General features: G+C 47.3%; 1 protein-coding gene across 7 annotated transcripts in view; it reads left to right on the top strand.

Moving 5' to 3' along the window:
- Positions 1-15,840, top strand: part of CFAP57 (cilia and flagella associated protein 57) — a 154,078-nt gene that overhangs the window by 28,297 nt on the left and 109,941 nt on the right. For 6 of the 7 annotated variants that reach the window (XM_078854151.1, XM_078854149.1, XM_073358043.1 and 3 more), the window contains 2 exons: positions 9,525-9,677; positions 10,694-10,833. In XM_078854151.1, coding sequence (XP_078710277.1) covers positions 9,525-9,677; positions 10,694-10,833 — 293 coding nt within the window. Of the gene's footprint in view, positions 1-8,788; positions 9,186-9,524; positions 9,678-10,693; positions 10,834-15,840 lie in introns of those variants that run through there. The other variant, XM_078854153.1, reaches the window with a different exon arrangement.

The raw sequence follows: 15,840 nt of genomic DNA, 5'->3' as shown, positions 1-15,840 counted from the left end.
TGACCCCGGAGGTATTTGAGGCAGCCTGGGAGCTGCTTCAGCTCACGGCATCATTCTCCCTACCTAGACAGAATAGGTCATCGGCACCAGTCACTCCTCCGGCACCATCAAGGGGAAAGCCTGCAATGATGTCCCAGCGGTCTCCATCCCCAGTGCACTGCTCCCCGGTGCCAGAACAGGGGCAGCAGCCTCATTGGTCCCCAAGCCCTCGGTGTGGACCCTTGGCGCTCAGAGTACCACTCCTCTGTGGTCCTCCTTTTCGGAGACCTTGGAGTTGGGGTTGGACTCCTATCGATCTCGTAGGAGCAGAAGTAGATGGTCTGGGTCATCACGAGACCAGCACCCTTACCTGGCACCATGGCCCATGCAGTGGCAGCCCCCAGCACAGTGGCCCTTTTGAACTCCCTGGGCCTTTCACCAAGGCCAAGGTCAGAACCAAGGGTCGCATTCCAGGATGGCAGCGGTGGCCTCCGCCACTTTCGTACCACCTCTGGCACCATCAGCATTGGAAGGATCAGGGGTAGCTGCATCACTTACTGACGCCACCATCCCAACCCCTGTGGCACCAGCGTCGTCTACGCCAGCCCCAGTGGTATCAGCACTGATGTCCTTGGCACCAACAGCCTTGTCATCGACAGGCCCAACACCATAGGTTCTGGCTTCAACAACTTCGGCACTGGCAGCCTTGGAACCGACGTATACAGCTCCGGTATCAAGGACCACGGCACCATTTGCGCCCAGGATCCCCAAACACCGAAGGACCCCTTGGGCGCGGAGAGAAGAGAGCAGCCACTCGGGTGATGTCTACTGGGATTGCCATGAGAAGGGACTCCTGGCTCTAGATATCAGGTCTGCCATATGAGGTCCAGCAGACCATTCAAGATCTCCCTTTTGAGAGTGCAACTCTGTTTTCCGAAAAGACAGATAAAAAGCTACATAGCCTAAAAGACTCGAGAGCCACCCTCAAATTGCTGGACCTCCACACCCCTGCCACACAGCAGAGGTATTTTAGGTCGTAACCTCCTCCGCAGTTCTTCCAACCACAGAACCAGCAGGATGGCTCACAGAGGAGAAACAGGAGTGGCAGGAAGAGGCCGCACCTGTCCTCACGCCAGGGCTCTGGCCTGTCCAAACCTTCAGCCAGCCAGAAGCAGGCCTTTTGAAGGTGCGAACAAGGACGGCGCACCAACACTTGCAATGGATCCAACCTGCCTTACCTTCTCTTCCCGACTATCCCCTTTCTACCCTGCGTGGGCCCGTATCACTTCGGACCACTGGGTGCTCCGCACAGTGGAGAGGGGATACTCCTTCCAATTCTCGGCCCTCCTGCCCTTCCACCCCCGTTCCTCATCCCTCTTCAGGCACCCTTCTCACAAGCAACTCCTCATACAGGAGGTGCACTTACTTCTCTCACTGTGAGCAGTGTAAGAGGTTCCTCAGGAGCTGAAGGGCAAAGGCTTCTATTCCCAGTATATCCTAATACCGAAAGCCAAAGGCGGGCTCAGGCCCATCGTGGACCTGCAAGAGCTCAACAAGTTCATGAGGAAACTGAAGTTCCGCATGGTCTCTTTGGCCTCCATCATCCCTTCCTGGGATCGAGGGGACTTGAAGGGAGGCCATCTTTTCTACGTGTTCCTGCCCATCCCTCTCGTTCACAAGGTAATCCTTAAGATACGGACAGAAGAGGCTTCAGTGATATTGTTAGCTCCAGCCTGGCCCCACCAACACTGGTACACAGCTCTCCTGGAAATGTCCGTGGAAGCCCCAATCATCTTGCCACTCCTCCCAGACTTAATAACTCAGGATCACGGCCGTCTCCAGCACCCAAATCTTGAGACGTTGCACCTCACAACATGGAAGCTCCATGGCTGAATCCCATGGAGCTTTCCTGCTCGGACCCAGTTAGACAATTTCTCCTTGGCAGTAGGAAACCCTCCAACAGGGCTACCTACCTTGCCAAGTAGAAGAGATTCTCAAACTGGTGAGTGCAGTATCATTTGTCCCCAGCATTCACCTCTATACCACTCATTCTGGGCTACCTTAGAATCATAGAATATTACGGTTGGAAGAGATCTCAGGAGGTCATCTAGTCCAATCCCCTGCTCAAAGTAGGACCAACACCAACTAAATCATCCCCGCCAGGGCTTTGTCAAGTCGGGCTTAAGAAACCTCTAAGGATGGAGATTCCACAACCTCCCTAGGTAACCCATTCCAGTGCTTCACCACCCTCCTAGTGAAATAGTGTTTTCTAATATCCAACTAGACCTCCCCCACTGCAACTTGAGACCATTGTTTCTTGTTCTGTCATCTGCCACCACTGAGAACAGCCTAACTCCATCCTCTTTGGAACCTCCCATCAGGTAATTGAAGGCTGCTAACAAATCCCCCCTCTCTCTTCTCTTCTGCAGACTAAATCACCCCAGTTCCCTCAGCCTCTCCTCGTAAGTCATGTGCCCCAGTCCGCTAATCATTTTCGTTGCCCTCCACTGGACTCTCTCCAATTTGTCTACCTCCTTTCTGTAGTGCGGGCAACAAAACTGGACGCAATACTCCAGGTGTAGCCTCACCAGTGCCGAATAGAGGGGAACGATCAATTCCCTCTATCTGCTGGCAGTGCACCTACTAATACACGCCAATATGCTGTTGGCCTTCTTGGCAACAAGGGCACGCTGCTGACACATATCCAGCTTCTCGTCCACTGTAATCCCCAGGTCCTTTTCCGCAGAACTGCTGCTTAGGCAGTCAGTCCCCAGCCTGTAGCAGTGTATGGGATTCTTCCTTCCTAAGTGCAGGACTCTGCATTTGTCCTTGTTGAACCTCATCAAATTTCTTTTGGCCCAATCCTCCAATTTGTCTAGGTCACTCTGGACCCCATCCCTACCCTTCAGCATATCTACCTCTCCCCTGAGTTTAGTGTCATCTGCGAATTTGCTGAGGATGCAATTCATCCCACCATCCAGATCATTAATAAAGATGTTGAACAAAACCAGCCCCAGGACCAACCCCTGTGGCACTCCGCTTGATACCAGCTGCCAACTAGACATGGAGCCATTGATCACTACCCGTTGAGCCCGACAATCTAGCCAGCTTTCTGTCCACCTTATAGTCCATTCATCCAAGCCATACTTCTTTAACTTGCTGGGAAGAATACCGTGGGAGACTGTATCAAAAGTTTTGCTAAAGTCAAGATATATCACATCCACTGCTTTCCCCATATCCACAGAGCCACTTATCTCATCATAGAAGGCAATCAGGTTTGTCAGGCATGACTTGCCCTTGATGAATCCATGTTGACTGTTCCTGATCACCTTCCTCTCTTCCAAGTGCTTCAAAATGGATTCCTTGAGGACCTGCTCCATGATTTTGCTGGGGACTGAAGTGAGGCTGACTGGTCTGTAGTTCCCCGGATTCTCTTTCTTCCCTTTTTTAAAGATGGGCACTATATTTGCCTTTTTTCTAATCGTCAGGGACCTCCCCTGGTAACCACGAATTTTTAAAGATAATGGCCAATGGCTCTGCAATCACATCAGCCAACTCCCTCAGCACCCTTGGATGCATTAGATCTGGACCCATGGGCTTGTGCATGTCCAGGTTTTCTAAATAGTCCTTAACCTGTTCTTTCACCACTGAGGGCTGCTCACCTCCTCCCCATACTGTGCCCAGTGCAGCAGTCTGACCTTGTCTGTGAAGACCGAGGCAAAAAATCATTGAGTATTTCAGCTTTTTCCACATCATCTGTCACTAGGTTGCCTTACAGTCGCGAACTTTCGTTGGCGCCGGTGGGTGCTCGCGCCACCCCTCCCGACTCCACCCCCTCCCTGCCCCTATTGGATCCGTCCCCAAATCTCCGTCCTGGCCCCACCTCTTTCCCAAGCACGCCACGTTCTTCCTCCTCCCTCCTCCCGCCCTCCCAGGCTTGCCGCACAAAACAGCTGTTTCACGGTGCAAGCACTGGGATGGAGGGGGAGAAGCAGGACATGGCAGCCTGCTCAGGGGAGGAGGTGGAGCGGAGGCGGAGGTGAACTGGGACGGGCAGGGAGCTGCCGGTAGGTGCTCTGCACCCACCAATTTTTCCCTGTGGGTGCTCCGGCGCTGGCACCAATGGGTTGCCTCCCCCATTTGTTACCCTTCACATCCCTTGCTAGCTGCAACTCCAGTTGTTCCTTGGCCTTAGAATCATAGAATATCAGGGTTGGAAGGGACCTCAGGAGGTCATCTAGTCCAACCCCCTGCTCAAAGCAGGACCAATCCCCAATTAAATCATCCCAGCCAGGGCTTTGTCAAGCCTGACCTTAAAAACTTCTAAGGAAGGAGATTCCACCACCTCCCTAGGTAACGCATTCCAGTGTTTCACCACCCTCCTAGTGAAAAAGTTTTTCCTAATATCCAACCTAAACCTCCCCCACTGCAACTTGAGACCATTACTCCTTGTTCTGTCCTCTTCTACCACTGAGAATAGTCTAGAACCATCCACTCTGGAACCACCTCTCAGGTAGTTGAAAGCAGCTATCAAATCCCCCCTCATTCTTCTCTTCTGCAGACTAAACAATCCCAGTTCCCTCAGCCTCTCCTCATAAGTCATGTGTTCCAGACCCCTAATCATTTTAGATGCCCTTCGCTGGACTCTTTCCAATTTATCCACATCCTTCTTGTAGTGTGGGGCCTAAAACTGGAGACAGTACTCCAGATGAGTACTCACCAATGTCGAATAGAGGGGGACGATCACGTCCCTCGATCTGCTCGCTATGCCCCTACTTATACATCCCAAAATGCCATTGGCCTTCTTGGCAACAAGGGCACACTGCTGACTCATATCCAGCTTCTCGTCCACTGTCACCCCTAGGTCCTTTTCCACAGAACTGCTGCCTAGCCATTCGGTCCCTAGTCTGTAGCTGTGCATTGGGTTCTTCCGTCCTAAGTGCAGGACCCTGCACTTATCCTTATTGAACCTCATCAGATTTCTTTTGGCCCAATCCTCCAATTTGTCCTTGTTCGTGAAGACAGAGGCAAAAAAAGCATTGAGTACATTAGCTTTTTCCACATCCTCTGTCACTGGGTTGCCTCCCTCATTCATTAAGGGGCCCAGACTTTCCTTGGCTTTCTTCTTGTTGCCAACATACCTGAAGAAACCCTTCTTGTTACTCTTAACATCTCTCGCTAGCTGCAGCCCCAGGTGTGATTTGGCCCTCCTGATTTCATTCCTACATGCCCGAGCAATATTTTTATACTCTTCCCTGGTCATATGTCCAACCTTCCACTTCTTGTAAGCTTCTTTTTTATGTTTAAGATCTGCTAGGATTTCACCGTTAAGCCAAGCTGGTCGCCTGCCATATTTACTATTCTTTCGACACATCGGGATGGTTTGTCCCTGTAACCTCAACAGGGATTCCTTGAAATACAGCCAGCTCTCCTGGACTCCTTTCCCCTTCATGTTAGTCCCCCAGGGGATCCTATCCATCCGTTCCCTGAGGGAGTCGAAGTCTGCTTTCCTGAAGTCCAGGGTCCGTATCCTGCTACTTACCTTTCTTCCCTGTGTCAGGATCCTGAACTCAACCAACTCATGGTCACTGCCTCCCAGATTCCCATCCACTTTTGCTTCCCCTACTAATTCTTCCCGGTTTGTGAGCAGCAGGTCAAGAAAAGCTCCCCCCCAGTTGGCTCCTCTAGCACTTGCACCAGGAAATTGTCCCCTACGCTTTCCAAAAACTTCCTGGATTGTCTATGTAATCAGGCCTTCCTGATTACAACCCTGCAATGCTCTAGCAATATTTTTATACTCCTCCCTAGTCATCTGTCCAAATTTCCACTTCTTGTAAGTTTCCTTTTTCAGTTTAAGCTCCCTGAAGATTTCACTGTTAAGCCAAGCTGGTCGCCTGCCATAATTTGCTATTATTTCTGCACATCGGTATGGTTTGTTTCTGCACCCTCAATAAGGCTTCTTTAAAATACAGCCAGCTCTCCTGGACTCCTTTCCCCCTCATATTAGCCTCCCAGGGGATCTTGCCCATCAGTTCCCTAAGGGAGTCTAAGTCTGCTTTTTTGAAGTCTAGGGTCCTTATTTGTTATTCTCCTTTCTTCCTTTTGTCAGGATCCTGAACTCAACCATCTCATGGTCACTGCTGCCTAGGTTGCCACCCACTTCTACTTCCCCTACCGAGTCATCCCTGTTTGTGAGCAGCAGGTCAAGAGGAGTACAGCCCCTAGTTGGTTCCCCCAGCACTTGTACCAGGAAGTTGTCCCCAACACTCTCCAAAAACTTCCTGGATTGTCTGTGCATTGCTGTATTGCTCTCCCAACAGATGTCAGGGTGATTGAAGTCCCCCATTAGAACCAGGGCCTGTGATCTGGAAACTTCAGTTAGTTGTCCGAAAAAAGCCTCATCTACCTTATCCTTCTGATTCGGTGGTCCATAGCACACACCCACCACAACATCACGCTTGTTGCTCTTGCCTGTAAACTTAACCCATATACTCTCAACAGGCTTTTCTCCAGTTTCATACTGGAGCTCTGAGCAATCATACCGTTCTCTTACATAAAATGCAACTCCTCCACCTTTCCTCCCATCCTTGTCCTTCCTGAAAACTTTATACCCATCCATGACAGTGCTCCAGTCATGTGAATTGCCCCACCAAGTTTCTGTTATTCCAATCAATCATAGTTCCTTGATTGTGGCAGGACTTCCAATTCTTCCCACTTGTTTCCCAGGCTTCTTGCGTTCGTGTACATGCACTTAAGATAACTAGCTGATTGCCCTACTTTCTCACTATGAATCAGGAGGCTTCCCATTTTGTACCCTCCTCCTTGTGTTTCCTCCTGGTATCCCACTTCCCCACTGACCTCTGGGCTTAGGTCACCATCCCCCGGCGAACCTAGTTTAAAGCCCTCCTCACTAGTTTAGCAGGCTTGCCTGCAAAGATGCTCTTCCCTCTCTTCGTTAGGTGGATCCCATCTCTTCCTAGCAATCCTTCTTCCCGGAACAACATTCCATGGTTGAAGAATCCAAAGCCTTCTCTCCAACACCACCTGCATGACCACACATTCACCTTCACAATTCAATGGTTCCTACCTGAGCCTTTTCCTTCAACAGGGAGGATGGACAAGAACACAACTTGCGCTTCAAACTCCTTTATCCTTCTTCCCAGAGCCAAGTAGTCTGCGGTGATCCACTCAAGGTCATTCTTGGCAGTATTTTTGGTGTCCATGTGGAAAAGTAGGAAGGGGTAGCAGTCCGAATTCTTGATCAGTCTCGGCAGACACTCGGTCACATCCTGCATTCTAGCTCCAGGCAAGCAGCACACTTCTTGAGTTTCCCGGTCTGGTCGGCAGACAGGTGACTCTGTCCCCCTTAGGAGGGAGTTCCCGGTCACCACCACCCGTCTCCTCCTCTTGGGAATGGTGGTCATGGAGCCACCATCCCTAGGACAATGCATCCCATGCCTTCCAGCTGATGGGGTCTCCTTCTGAACCCTTCCCTCAGAGGGCTCTTCCAAATCCTTCTCCACAGTAGTACCTGTGCAGAGAGCCTACCTTCTCCATCTCAAGCAGCAGGGGCTGTGCAGGTCATCAATAACGGTTCACTTGACCACCATCTCTGCCTTCCATCCAGGCTCAGAGGGCCAGTCGGTGTTTGCCAACCCTATGGTCAGCCGTTTCCTGAAAGGTCTCAACAGGCTATATCCACACATCCGACAACTGGCCCCAACTTGGGACCTCAATCTGGTCCTTTCCAAATTGATGGGTCTGCCCTTCGAACCGCTGGTGACTTGTTCCCTGCTCTACCTGTCATACAAGATGGTGTTTCTGGTAGCGATAACCTCAGCCAGGAGGAGGGTGTCTGAGCTCAAGGCCCTAACATCAGAGCCCCCTTACACTGAGTTCTATAAGGACAAGGTTCAGCACAGGCCACATCCAGCTTTCCTCCTGAAGGTTGTCTTCCAGTTTCACATCAACCAGGACATCTTCCTCCCAGTGTTCTTTCCTAAGCCGCACTCGAACGGCAGGGAGCAGAGTTTCCACTCACTGGTTGTCCGCAGAGCGCTAGCCTTTTACATTGAAAGAACGAAACCATTTAGGAAGTCCATTCAATTGTTTGTGGTTGTGGCAGACAGGATGAAGGGTCTTCCTCATGAATGAATTTCCTCGTGGATCATGTCCTGCATCCATGAATGCTATAACCTGGCAGAGGTGCTTGCCCCTCCGCTCACAGCGCACTCCACTAGGGCGCAGACTTTTTCAGCAGTGTTCCTGGCACAAGTTCCGACCCAGGAAATATGCAGAGCGGTGACATGGTCCTCCATACATACTTTCACTGCGAATTATGCAATTACCCAGCAGGCCAGAGATGATGCGGCCTTTGGTAGAGCAGTGCTATAGTCAGTGGAAAGCTCCGACTCCGCCTCCTGATCTTAGACTTGGGAGTCACCTGATTGGAATTGACATGAACAAGCACTCGAAGGAGAAAAAACGGTTACTCACCTTCTCGTAACTGCTCTTCGATATGTGTTGTTCATGTCCATTCCAATATCCACCCACCTACTCCTCTGTTGGAGTAGCCAGCAAGAAGGAACTGAGGGGGTGGTGGGTCAGTAGGGCCCTATATTGAGCGCCATGATGGCGCCACTCCAGGGGGACCAACGGATATTGCTAGGGGAAAAATCTTCCGGCTGCTGTGCATGTGCATGCGCACACACCTGATTGGAGTGGACATGAACAACACATCTCGAAGAACAACAGTTTCGAGGTGAGTAACTGTTTTTTCTTAGCTAATGTCTGCAGTCTTGGCAAGAGCTGGCCCCTGGCCTGCCAGCATCACACCACCTTCAAGCAAACTGATGACTGCTTGTAAGTCACCAAGAGTGGAATGCATGTGGACAATCATTCGAAGACTAAATGGTTACTTACCTTACAGTAATTGTGATTCTTTGAGATATATTGTCCGCATGGATTCCATGACCTGCTTTCCTTCCCCCTACTACAGAGTCCTACCCCTCTTATATTCTGTAGTGGTGAAGGAGCTGGTTGTGCCCACTCTGCTCTTTATTCCCTTGGGTAGGAGAGCACTAGGAGAACTGGGGCACAGGTGCATCCCCAATGGTCACTGCTGGCCAAAAGGATCTATGCACATAGGAAACATGATCACTAGGACTGGAGTCCATGTCATTTCAAAGAAGTGCAAGTACTGTAAGGTAAGGAACTGTTCTTTCATGGACAACCGTAATTCTACCATTTCCTAACTTGAATGCTTGACTTCGCTTTGTGTTCTTTTGTTGCCGTTTTTTGTATGTGATACATCTATTAAGACAAATGTTGAAAACGTGTTCTGAAATTATAGCTATTAAAGATGGAAAATTCCATCTGGGTCACCTTGTCTGCATTGCTGTCTTTGTATAGGTAAGGCACCTGCTTCTTTAGAGTCAATTGATTTCTAAGCATATCCCTACCAAAGCAGAATTACGCTGCAAGTGTGTGTGCTATGTGGAGTACTGAGATTTGAAATAGTCTAATGGGTCTGGTTTGCTGTGTAGATTCCCCAGGATCAGCGCACCAGTGACCCAAATCAGTCAGACAAGCAGGATGTTATGTGCATGTGTTTTAGTCCCTCAGAGGAAACGCTACTCATTAGCACAAATAAAAATCAGCTCTACATCTTTACCATGTCCTCAACTGAGATAATTAAGGTAAGTTCAATTTGATCACCATTCTTTAAGCACAACACTCAGTAAGCGATATATAAGCAAGGCACTTGGTTTCCAGTGTCACTTTCTGTGGAAGGTTTTTGTAAAATCCACCTGTGAGACACTGAACCCATCCTATCCTTGTAGTGCAGAGAAGTGCTCTGTGTATATGTTTAATAAATTTAATATGCAAAAATCTTTAATATGATGTTAAAGCTGAGAATCTGTCATGTGATTATTATATTTGGAAGTAGTAGTATTCATATTATGGTAGCACATAGAAGTCTTAGTCAAAATCAGAATCCCAATGTGTTGGGCACAAACGTGCAGTTGAAGATAGTTCCTGCACTAAAGAACTTTTACAAGCTAATTAAGGACAGAACTCTCATTGTCTTGAGCTGGGGGATAAATCTGGTATAAATGCCTAGATGGAATTAAATACTTATTCCAGGTGAGTCATACTAGAGCATCTGTACAGATAGGGACTGTTCCATGATGGCATACTTTTGTGTATGCAGTCCAAAACCTCACTGGCTTCTTCTCTCCTCACCCCCCGCCCCCGCTATATCATACTGCAAACTCCTATCTAATTTGCTTCCCAGGTTTCTACTTCCCATTCAGTATCTGCTTTTCAGATTATTTTTCCTTATATGCATTAAATGCCATCTTCCAGGTCAGTTTTCATTTTTGTTGTTGTTCATGTCTTTTTAGGCCCTTGTGCATTATTTTTCTGTACTTGCTAATGTGCACAAATCTTCACAATATAGTATTGTGTCTGAATCCCATCACTCTTCCATATCAGTAGTAAAGATGCCAAATAAGAATGTACCTAACACCATTATTCCCTATTTTAAATTTCTGGTGCTTTTTTAGTCGAGTACTACACAAGATACCTCTCCCCAATTCCATTCATTTCCTTTGCTTACTGCTTATCATTGTCCTTTGCTTACTGTCTCTTGATCAGTCTAAGCCAATATGATTTTTTTCTGGGTGTTTAATTTTCTGTGACTCTTCTCTAGGGGGAACCAGCTCACTTTGAGTATCTGAATTTCCCATTACATTCTGCTGCCATCACTGGACTGGACATCTGTATCCGTAAGCCTCTCGTTGCTACCTGTTCCCTGGACAGATCTGTACGCATCTGGAACTATGAAACCAAGTAAAGAACCATCTTTGTTTTTACTGCTTTCTGTCTTTGTATGTCTCTTGTAATGGATGACTACAGATGTCTTAGCATGTGCATGTCTGTTTTGGCGGTGTCACGGTATGGTGTGGAATAAGAGTGGCCTTACTGGCAGGAGTTTGGGATCATCATAGATTTGCAATACATTCAAAACAAGTACCAATAATCATTAAGACCTTCATACCATAATATGCCATCATGTATTGCATATATGCCACACATTTCCCAAAAACGGTATTAGAAATGTTCAGAGAGCTTTCTTTGTTTTTAAAAAAATTACTGTTTTTTGTACATCTCACAAAAGGCTACTGTATGTTAATATCATGAGGCCATCTCACAAAAGGCTTCTGTATGTTAAAAAAAATTAGGAGTCCTTGTGGCACCTTAGAGACTAAAAAATTTATTTGGGCATAAGCTTTCGTGGGCTAGAACCCACTTCATCAGATGTATGAAGTAGTATCTTCAGGCCTCAAAGGGAGAGAAAAATAACTAATACATTTCAGAACACTCTAAAAATGATCTAAAATAATTCTGTATAACAAATCTGCTAGAAATAAATGCTTTACACTGCTGGAAAGGGGGATTCCCAGCTCTCCAGTGAGATATTGCAACCATTTATAGTCTGATGGCTTGCAAGATATAAGACTTGAAATCTGTCACTGGGCCAGGATTTTAATATTGCTCTTACTATACTTGAGATTAGTGAGGCAAGGTGGGTGAGGTAATACCTTTGATTAGACCAACACTTCTTTGTACTTACAACAAGACTGCAATCCTCAGATCAGTGTAATTTTAGGGGAAATTCAGTAAAGACTCTACCATTGGGGTGCCTTGGGCACTGCTCCATTCAGCAGATGAGAAAATAACTTTACAGTCATTCCAGTTCTGTGTTTCACCCACAGTTGTTTAAATTAACAAAATAGCTCTTCTGTATAGAGAAGAGTCTATTCCTGGAGTTGCTTTTGTGCCCCAAATGATGTAGTGCCCATTCTAGTACCAGGACTTTTCTGAACAGCCTGGCAGCCCTGAAAGGTATTTTCAGTTTGTAGGCAAATGCCCCACCTAAAATTCTGACTCTGAGCTACTGCTGGGGAAATTCCTCAGTGTGAAAGAGGGGTTGGTTGGCAGAAAGAAAGGAGATGCTTTTGTGAGAGGCTTTTTTTAAAAATGGCATCTGTTTGAGTCTGCCTACAGAACTGAAATATTTGAAATAGTCCTGGTGGAAGTGGATTAGTGGGCAGAGTTCAAGAGAGGTAGTCAAAGATGCATGGTAATATAATTTATCACATGGCTATCACCACCACTGTGGAACAAATACCAATTCCATACAAAAAGCTACATTAAAAGAACATTGAGGTTGCAAAATGAAGCACTCAAATGTTAGGCAATGCAATAATTAAAGTAATCCATGCAATGACCTGGAAGAAAACAAAATCATCACTGATAAAGTTTGCAGAAGACATAAAAATTGGGCGAATGATAAATAATGAAGAGGACAGGTCACTGATTCAGAGAGCAATCCACTTGGTATGTTGGGCACACGCAAACAATATGGATTTTACTACAGCTACATATAAACGTATACATCTAGGAACAAAGAATATAGGCCATACTTATCAGAGCGGGACTCTCTCCTGGGAAGTAGTGACTCTGAAAAAGATTTGGGGGTCATGGTGAATAATCAGCTGAACATGAGCTCCCAGTGTGAGGCTGTGGCCAAAAGAGCTAATGGGATCCTTGGATGCATGAACAGGGGAATCTTGAGAGGTTATTTTACCTCTGTCTTTGGCACGGTGCAACCACTGTTGGAATCCTGTGTCCAGTGCTGTTGCCCAAAATTCAAGAAGGTTGTTCAGGGTTGTAGAGGGTTCAGAGAAGAGTTGCAAGAATGATTAAAGGATTAGAAAACCTGCCTTATAACAATAGACTGAAGAAACTCAATTTATTTAGCTTAACAAAGATAACGTTAGGGGGTGACTTGATCACAGTTTATAAGTAGTTACATGGAGAACAAATATTTAGTAGTGGGCTTTTCAATCTATCAGAAAAGGGTATAAAATGATCCACTGGCTGGTAGCTGAAGCTAAACAAATTCAGACTGAAAATAACGCATACATTTTTAACAATGAGAATGATTAACCACTGGAACAAATTTACCAAGGGTTGTGGTGGATTTTCCATTCCCACCACTTTTTAAATCAAGATTGGATGTTTTTCTAAAAGATATACTCTAGGAATTATTTTAGGGCAGTTCTCTGGCCTGTGTTATACAGGAGCTCAGACTAAATGATCTGACCTTGCAAGCTGTGAAACCTTATCTCTACCCCTTTGTGTTTGGGCTTTAATACAGACTCTAATTATATGATAATTTCCAGAAAATGATCCTAATATAAGTTTATTTGCCAAATGATGTTGCATATTTCATTGGCTATGGTTATGAGAAAACAATATATTATAGGCAGGATATGGCAATGCCTATTATCAAGCATGCCCAACACTTCCCCTTATAAGACCCTGTTTTCAGTTAATTATAACTTTCCCAGACTAACTGCTCCAGCTGAAATTTTCTATGCTACATGTCCACTTAAGGATGAATTTTTCAAAATATTTCAGCCTACATGGTTCAGTTGTTTATGAGAATAAGGCTAAATAAAATGTTGTTTTTCAATGTTAAAAATATTCTGGCAACATTTTCTTTGGAAAGCACCAGTACCGTCATGCCTTGGAACAAGGACTTGAAATTTGGCAGTGTCAAGGCTGTGCCTTTTGCCATCCCAGTGAAAATTTGCCCAGATTTGGCCAAGTTCTAAGCCTCTGAAAAATCACAGTTTGCACATGTTCGGACATGCTAGAGCTTAACAGATAAAATCTCTGAAGATTCGATCCTCACTGAGCATACTCAAGCCTCTCTCAGCTCCTAGCACATGCCAGACTGCACATGCACCATCCCCACAGAGAAACTGTACATACTCCATATAGCCCAGGGCTATAGGGGTGAAGCCAGACTCCCTGTCATAGCTTCCAGTTGCTGCATGGTGGAGCTGGGCACTGGAACTGAATTCAGGGCACTTGTCTTTCCTGTGCTCTCAGTGACACCCTGGATGATACCTAGGCAGTGTGGAAGAGAAGGCAATGAACTTCTAATGCAAAGGGATAAGAACCAGACCGAGAGTGTTGCATGGGAGGGTCAGGGGAGTAGATGATGATAAGGAGCCTAGGTGTTGGAGACTTTGACTGGAGGATGGCAGGGAGGTAGAGACTAAGTATGGAAGCAAGGGAGGTTGAGGTGGGGGAGACAGAGACTGGGTGGAGGAAACTGAGATTGGTTGCGGAGTTGGGGAGGGGACTGATAACCAGTGGAATGGGGTAAAGGGCATGGTAGGGAGAGGAGAAGATCCAGACAAGGAATTAGTATGTGGGGAAGAACTACGATTCTTCAGTGCTTGTTCCTGTCAATTCCAATTAGGTGTGTACGCACCGCATACTCGGCAGCCAGAAAGTTTTTCTCCTAGCAGTATCCATCAAGTTGGCTGAGGCAGCCCCTGGGGTTACGTCTTTATGGCTCTGGATATAGAGCCCTGCCAACCCGCCACCTGCTCAGTTCCTTCTTACTGCCTGTGACAGTTAGCTGGAACACTCATTTCTCTTGCTTCAGCAATCTCTCTAGCAGTTGAATTTTCATTCTTGTATATAGTTAGTTAGTTTACATAGTAGTTAGTAGTTTTTACATATAAGTTTCATGTAGGGGATTCCCCCCCTTCTTCCCAGTACTGTTGCATGCCTCGGTCTCCAGGTTTTAAACCCTGGCAGCTTGTGGCAAGCTTATGCCCAAGAGCAACCTCCATTCTTCTTGTTTAAAGTATTTAGGGGAAGCTCATCAAAAAGAATGCTGCAAAATTTGCAGGAGTTTCCATCCGAGGACACAGAAGGAGAGAGATCAGAGCTTCAAGTTAATCCTCATAAAGGGAACTCTCTGTCCGCAATCGGACCCTGGTTCAGCAGAGCAACCCCAAGCATCTCATGATCGGTGTGGAGCACATTCGCACTGCTGGCACACGAATCGGCTCAGAGGAAGGACTTGAGTAGAGACCCTCAGCACCGACAGGACCGGGGCTGGCACCACTCACATTTACCGGTGACTCATAAGAAAAAGAGACCCAAAATGGGTCGCTCCCCTATGCCCAGACCGGCGCAAATGGAGCCCGCAGCCATGAGACCTGTATCAGGCCACGCAACTTCAGCTTCAAGGTTCACATTGACTCCTGGCCTTACACGTGACCAGTCAAGTCTGGGCCCCCATCTTTCACCAGTCAGTGAGGGCTGTGATCTACGGATGCCATCCTCATCTGAGGCATTTGAGGCAGAGAGAGATCTTATCACCCTCACGGCACTGCCTCCTCCCCTCCCCCCCGAGACGGGACAGGACGCTCATGTCGGTCTCAGCGGCACCAGTGAGACCCCCTGTGCCATCCAGGGGCAAATCAACAATGATTCTGCAATGGTCGCCATCCCCTCGACCCTGGTCTCCGGTGTCATCAACAAGTGCACATGCGGGGTAGGTGCACCGGTCCTCTAGCCCTAGATGCCGCTCTTCAGCACCAAGAGGCACCACTCCTCCCTGGTCTTCCTATATGGAGTTTGGAGTCGGAAGTGGAGTCCTTCCAATCTAGAGCCAGGAAGAGCAGGAGCTCCATATCAGACAGGTGGAGACACCACCTTCAGCCGGCACAGTGGCTGAGTCAGTAGCAATCCCCTGCTCAGTGGCCTTCTTGGACCCCCTAGGCTTTCCGCCAGAGCCAACAGTGCTTGTAGTAAATGAAGGGGGGTGGGGGTAGCTCCCTTTTATGGACACCCAGCCAGCCATAAAATCCCTCTTAGTAGCTGTTCTCTAATTGCTCTACCTGTAAAGGGTTAAAAAATCTCACTGCTATGCATAGGTAAAAGGAAGTGAGTGGGCACCAGGCCAAAAGAGCCAATGGGAAG

This window comes from Lepidochelys kempii, chromosome 8, assembly GCF_965140285.1.
Source record: "Lepidochelys kempii isolate rLepKem1 chromosome 8, rLepKem1.hap1, whole genome shotgun sequence".
Taxonomy (NCBI): Eukaryota; Metazoa; Chordata; order Testudines; family Cheloniidae; genus Lepidochelys; species Lepidochelys kempii.
This window is presented reverse-complemented; position numbering and strand designations above follow the sequence as displayed.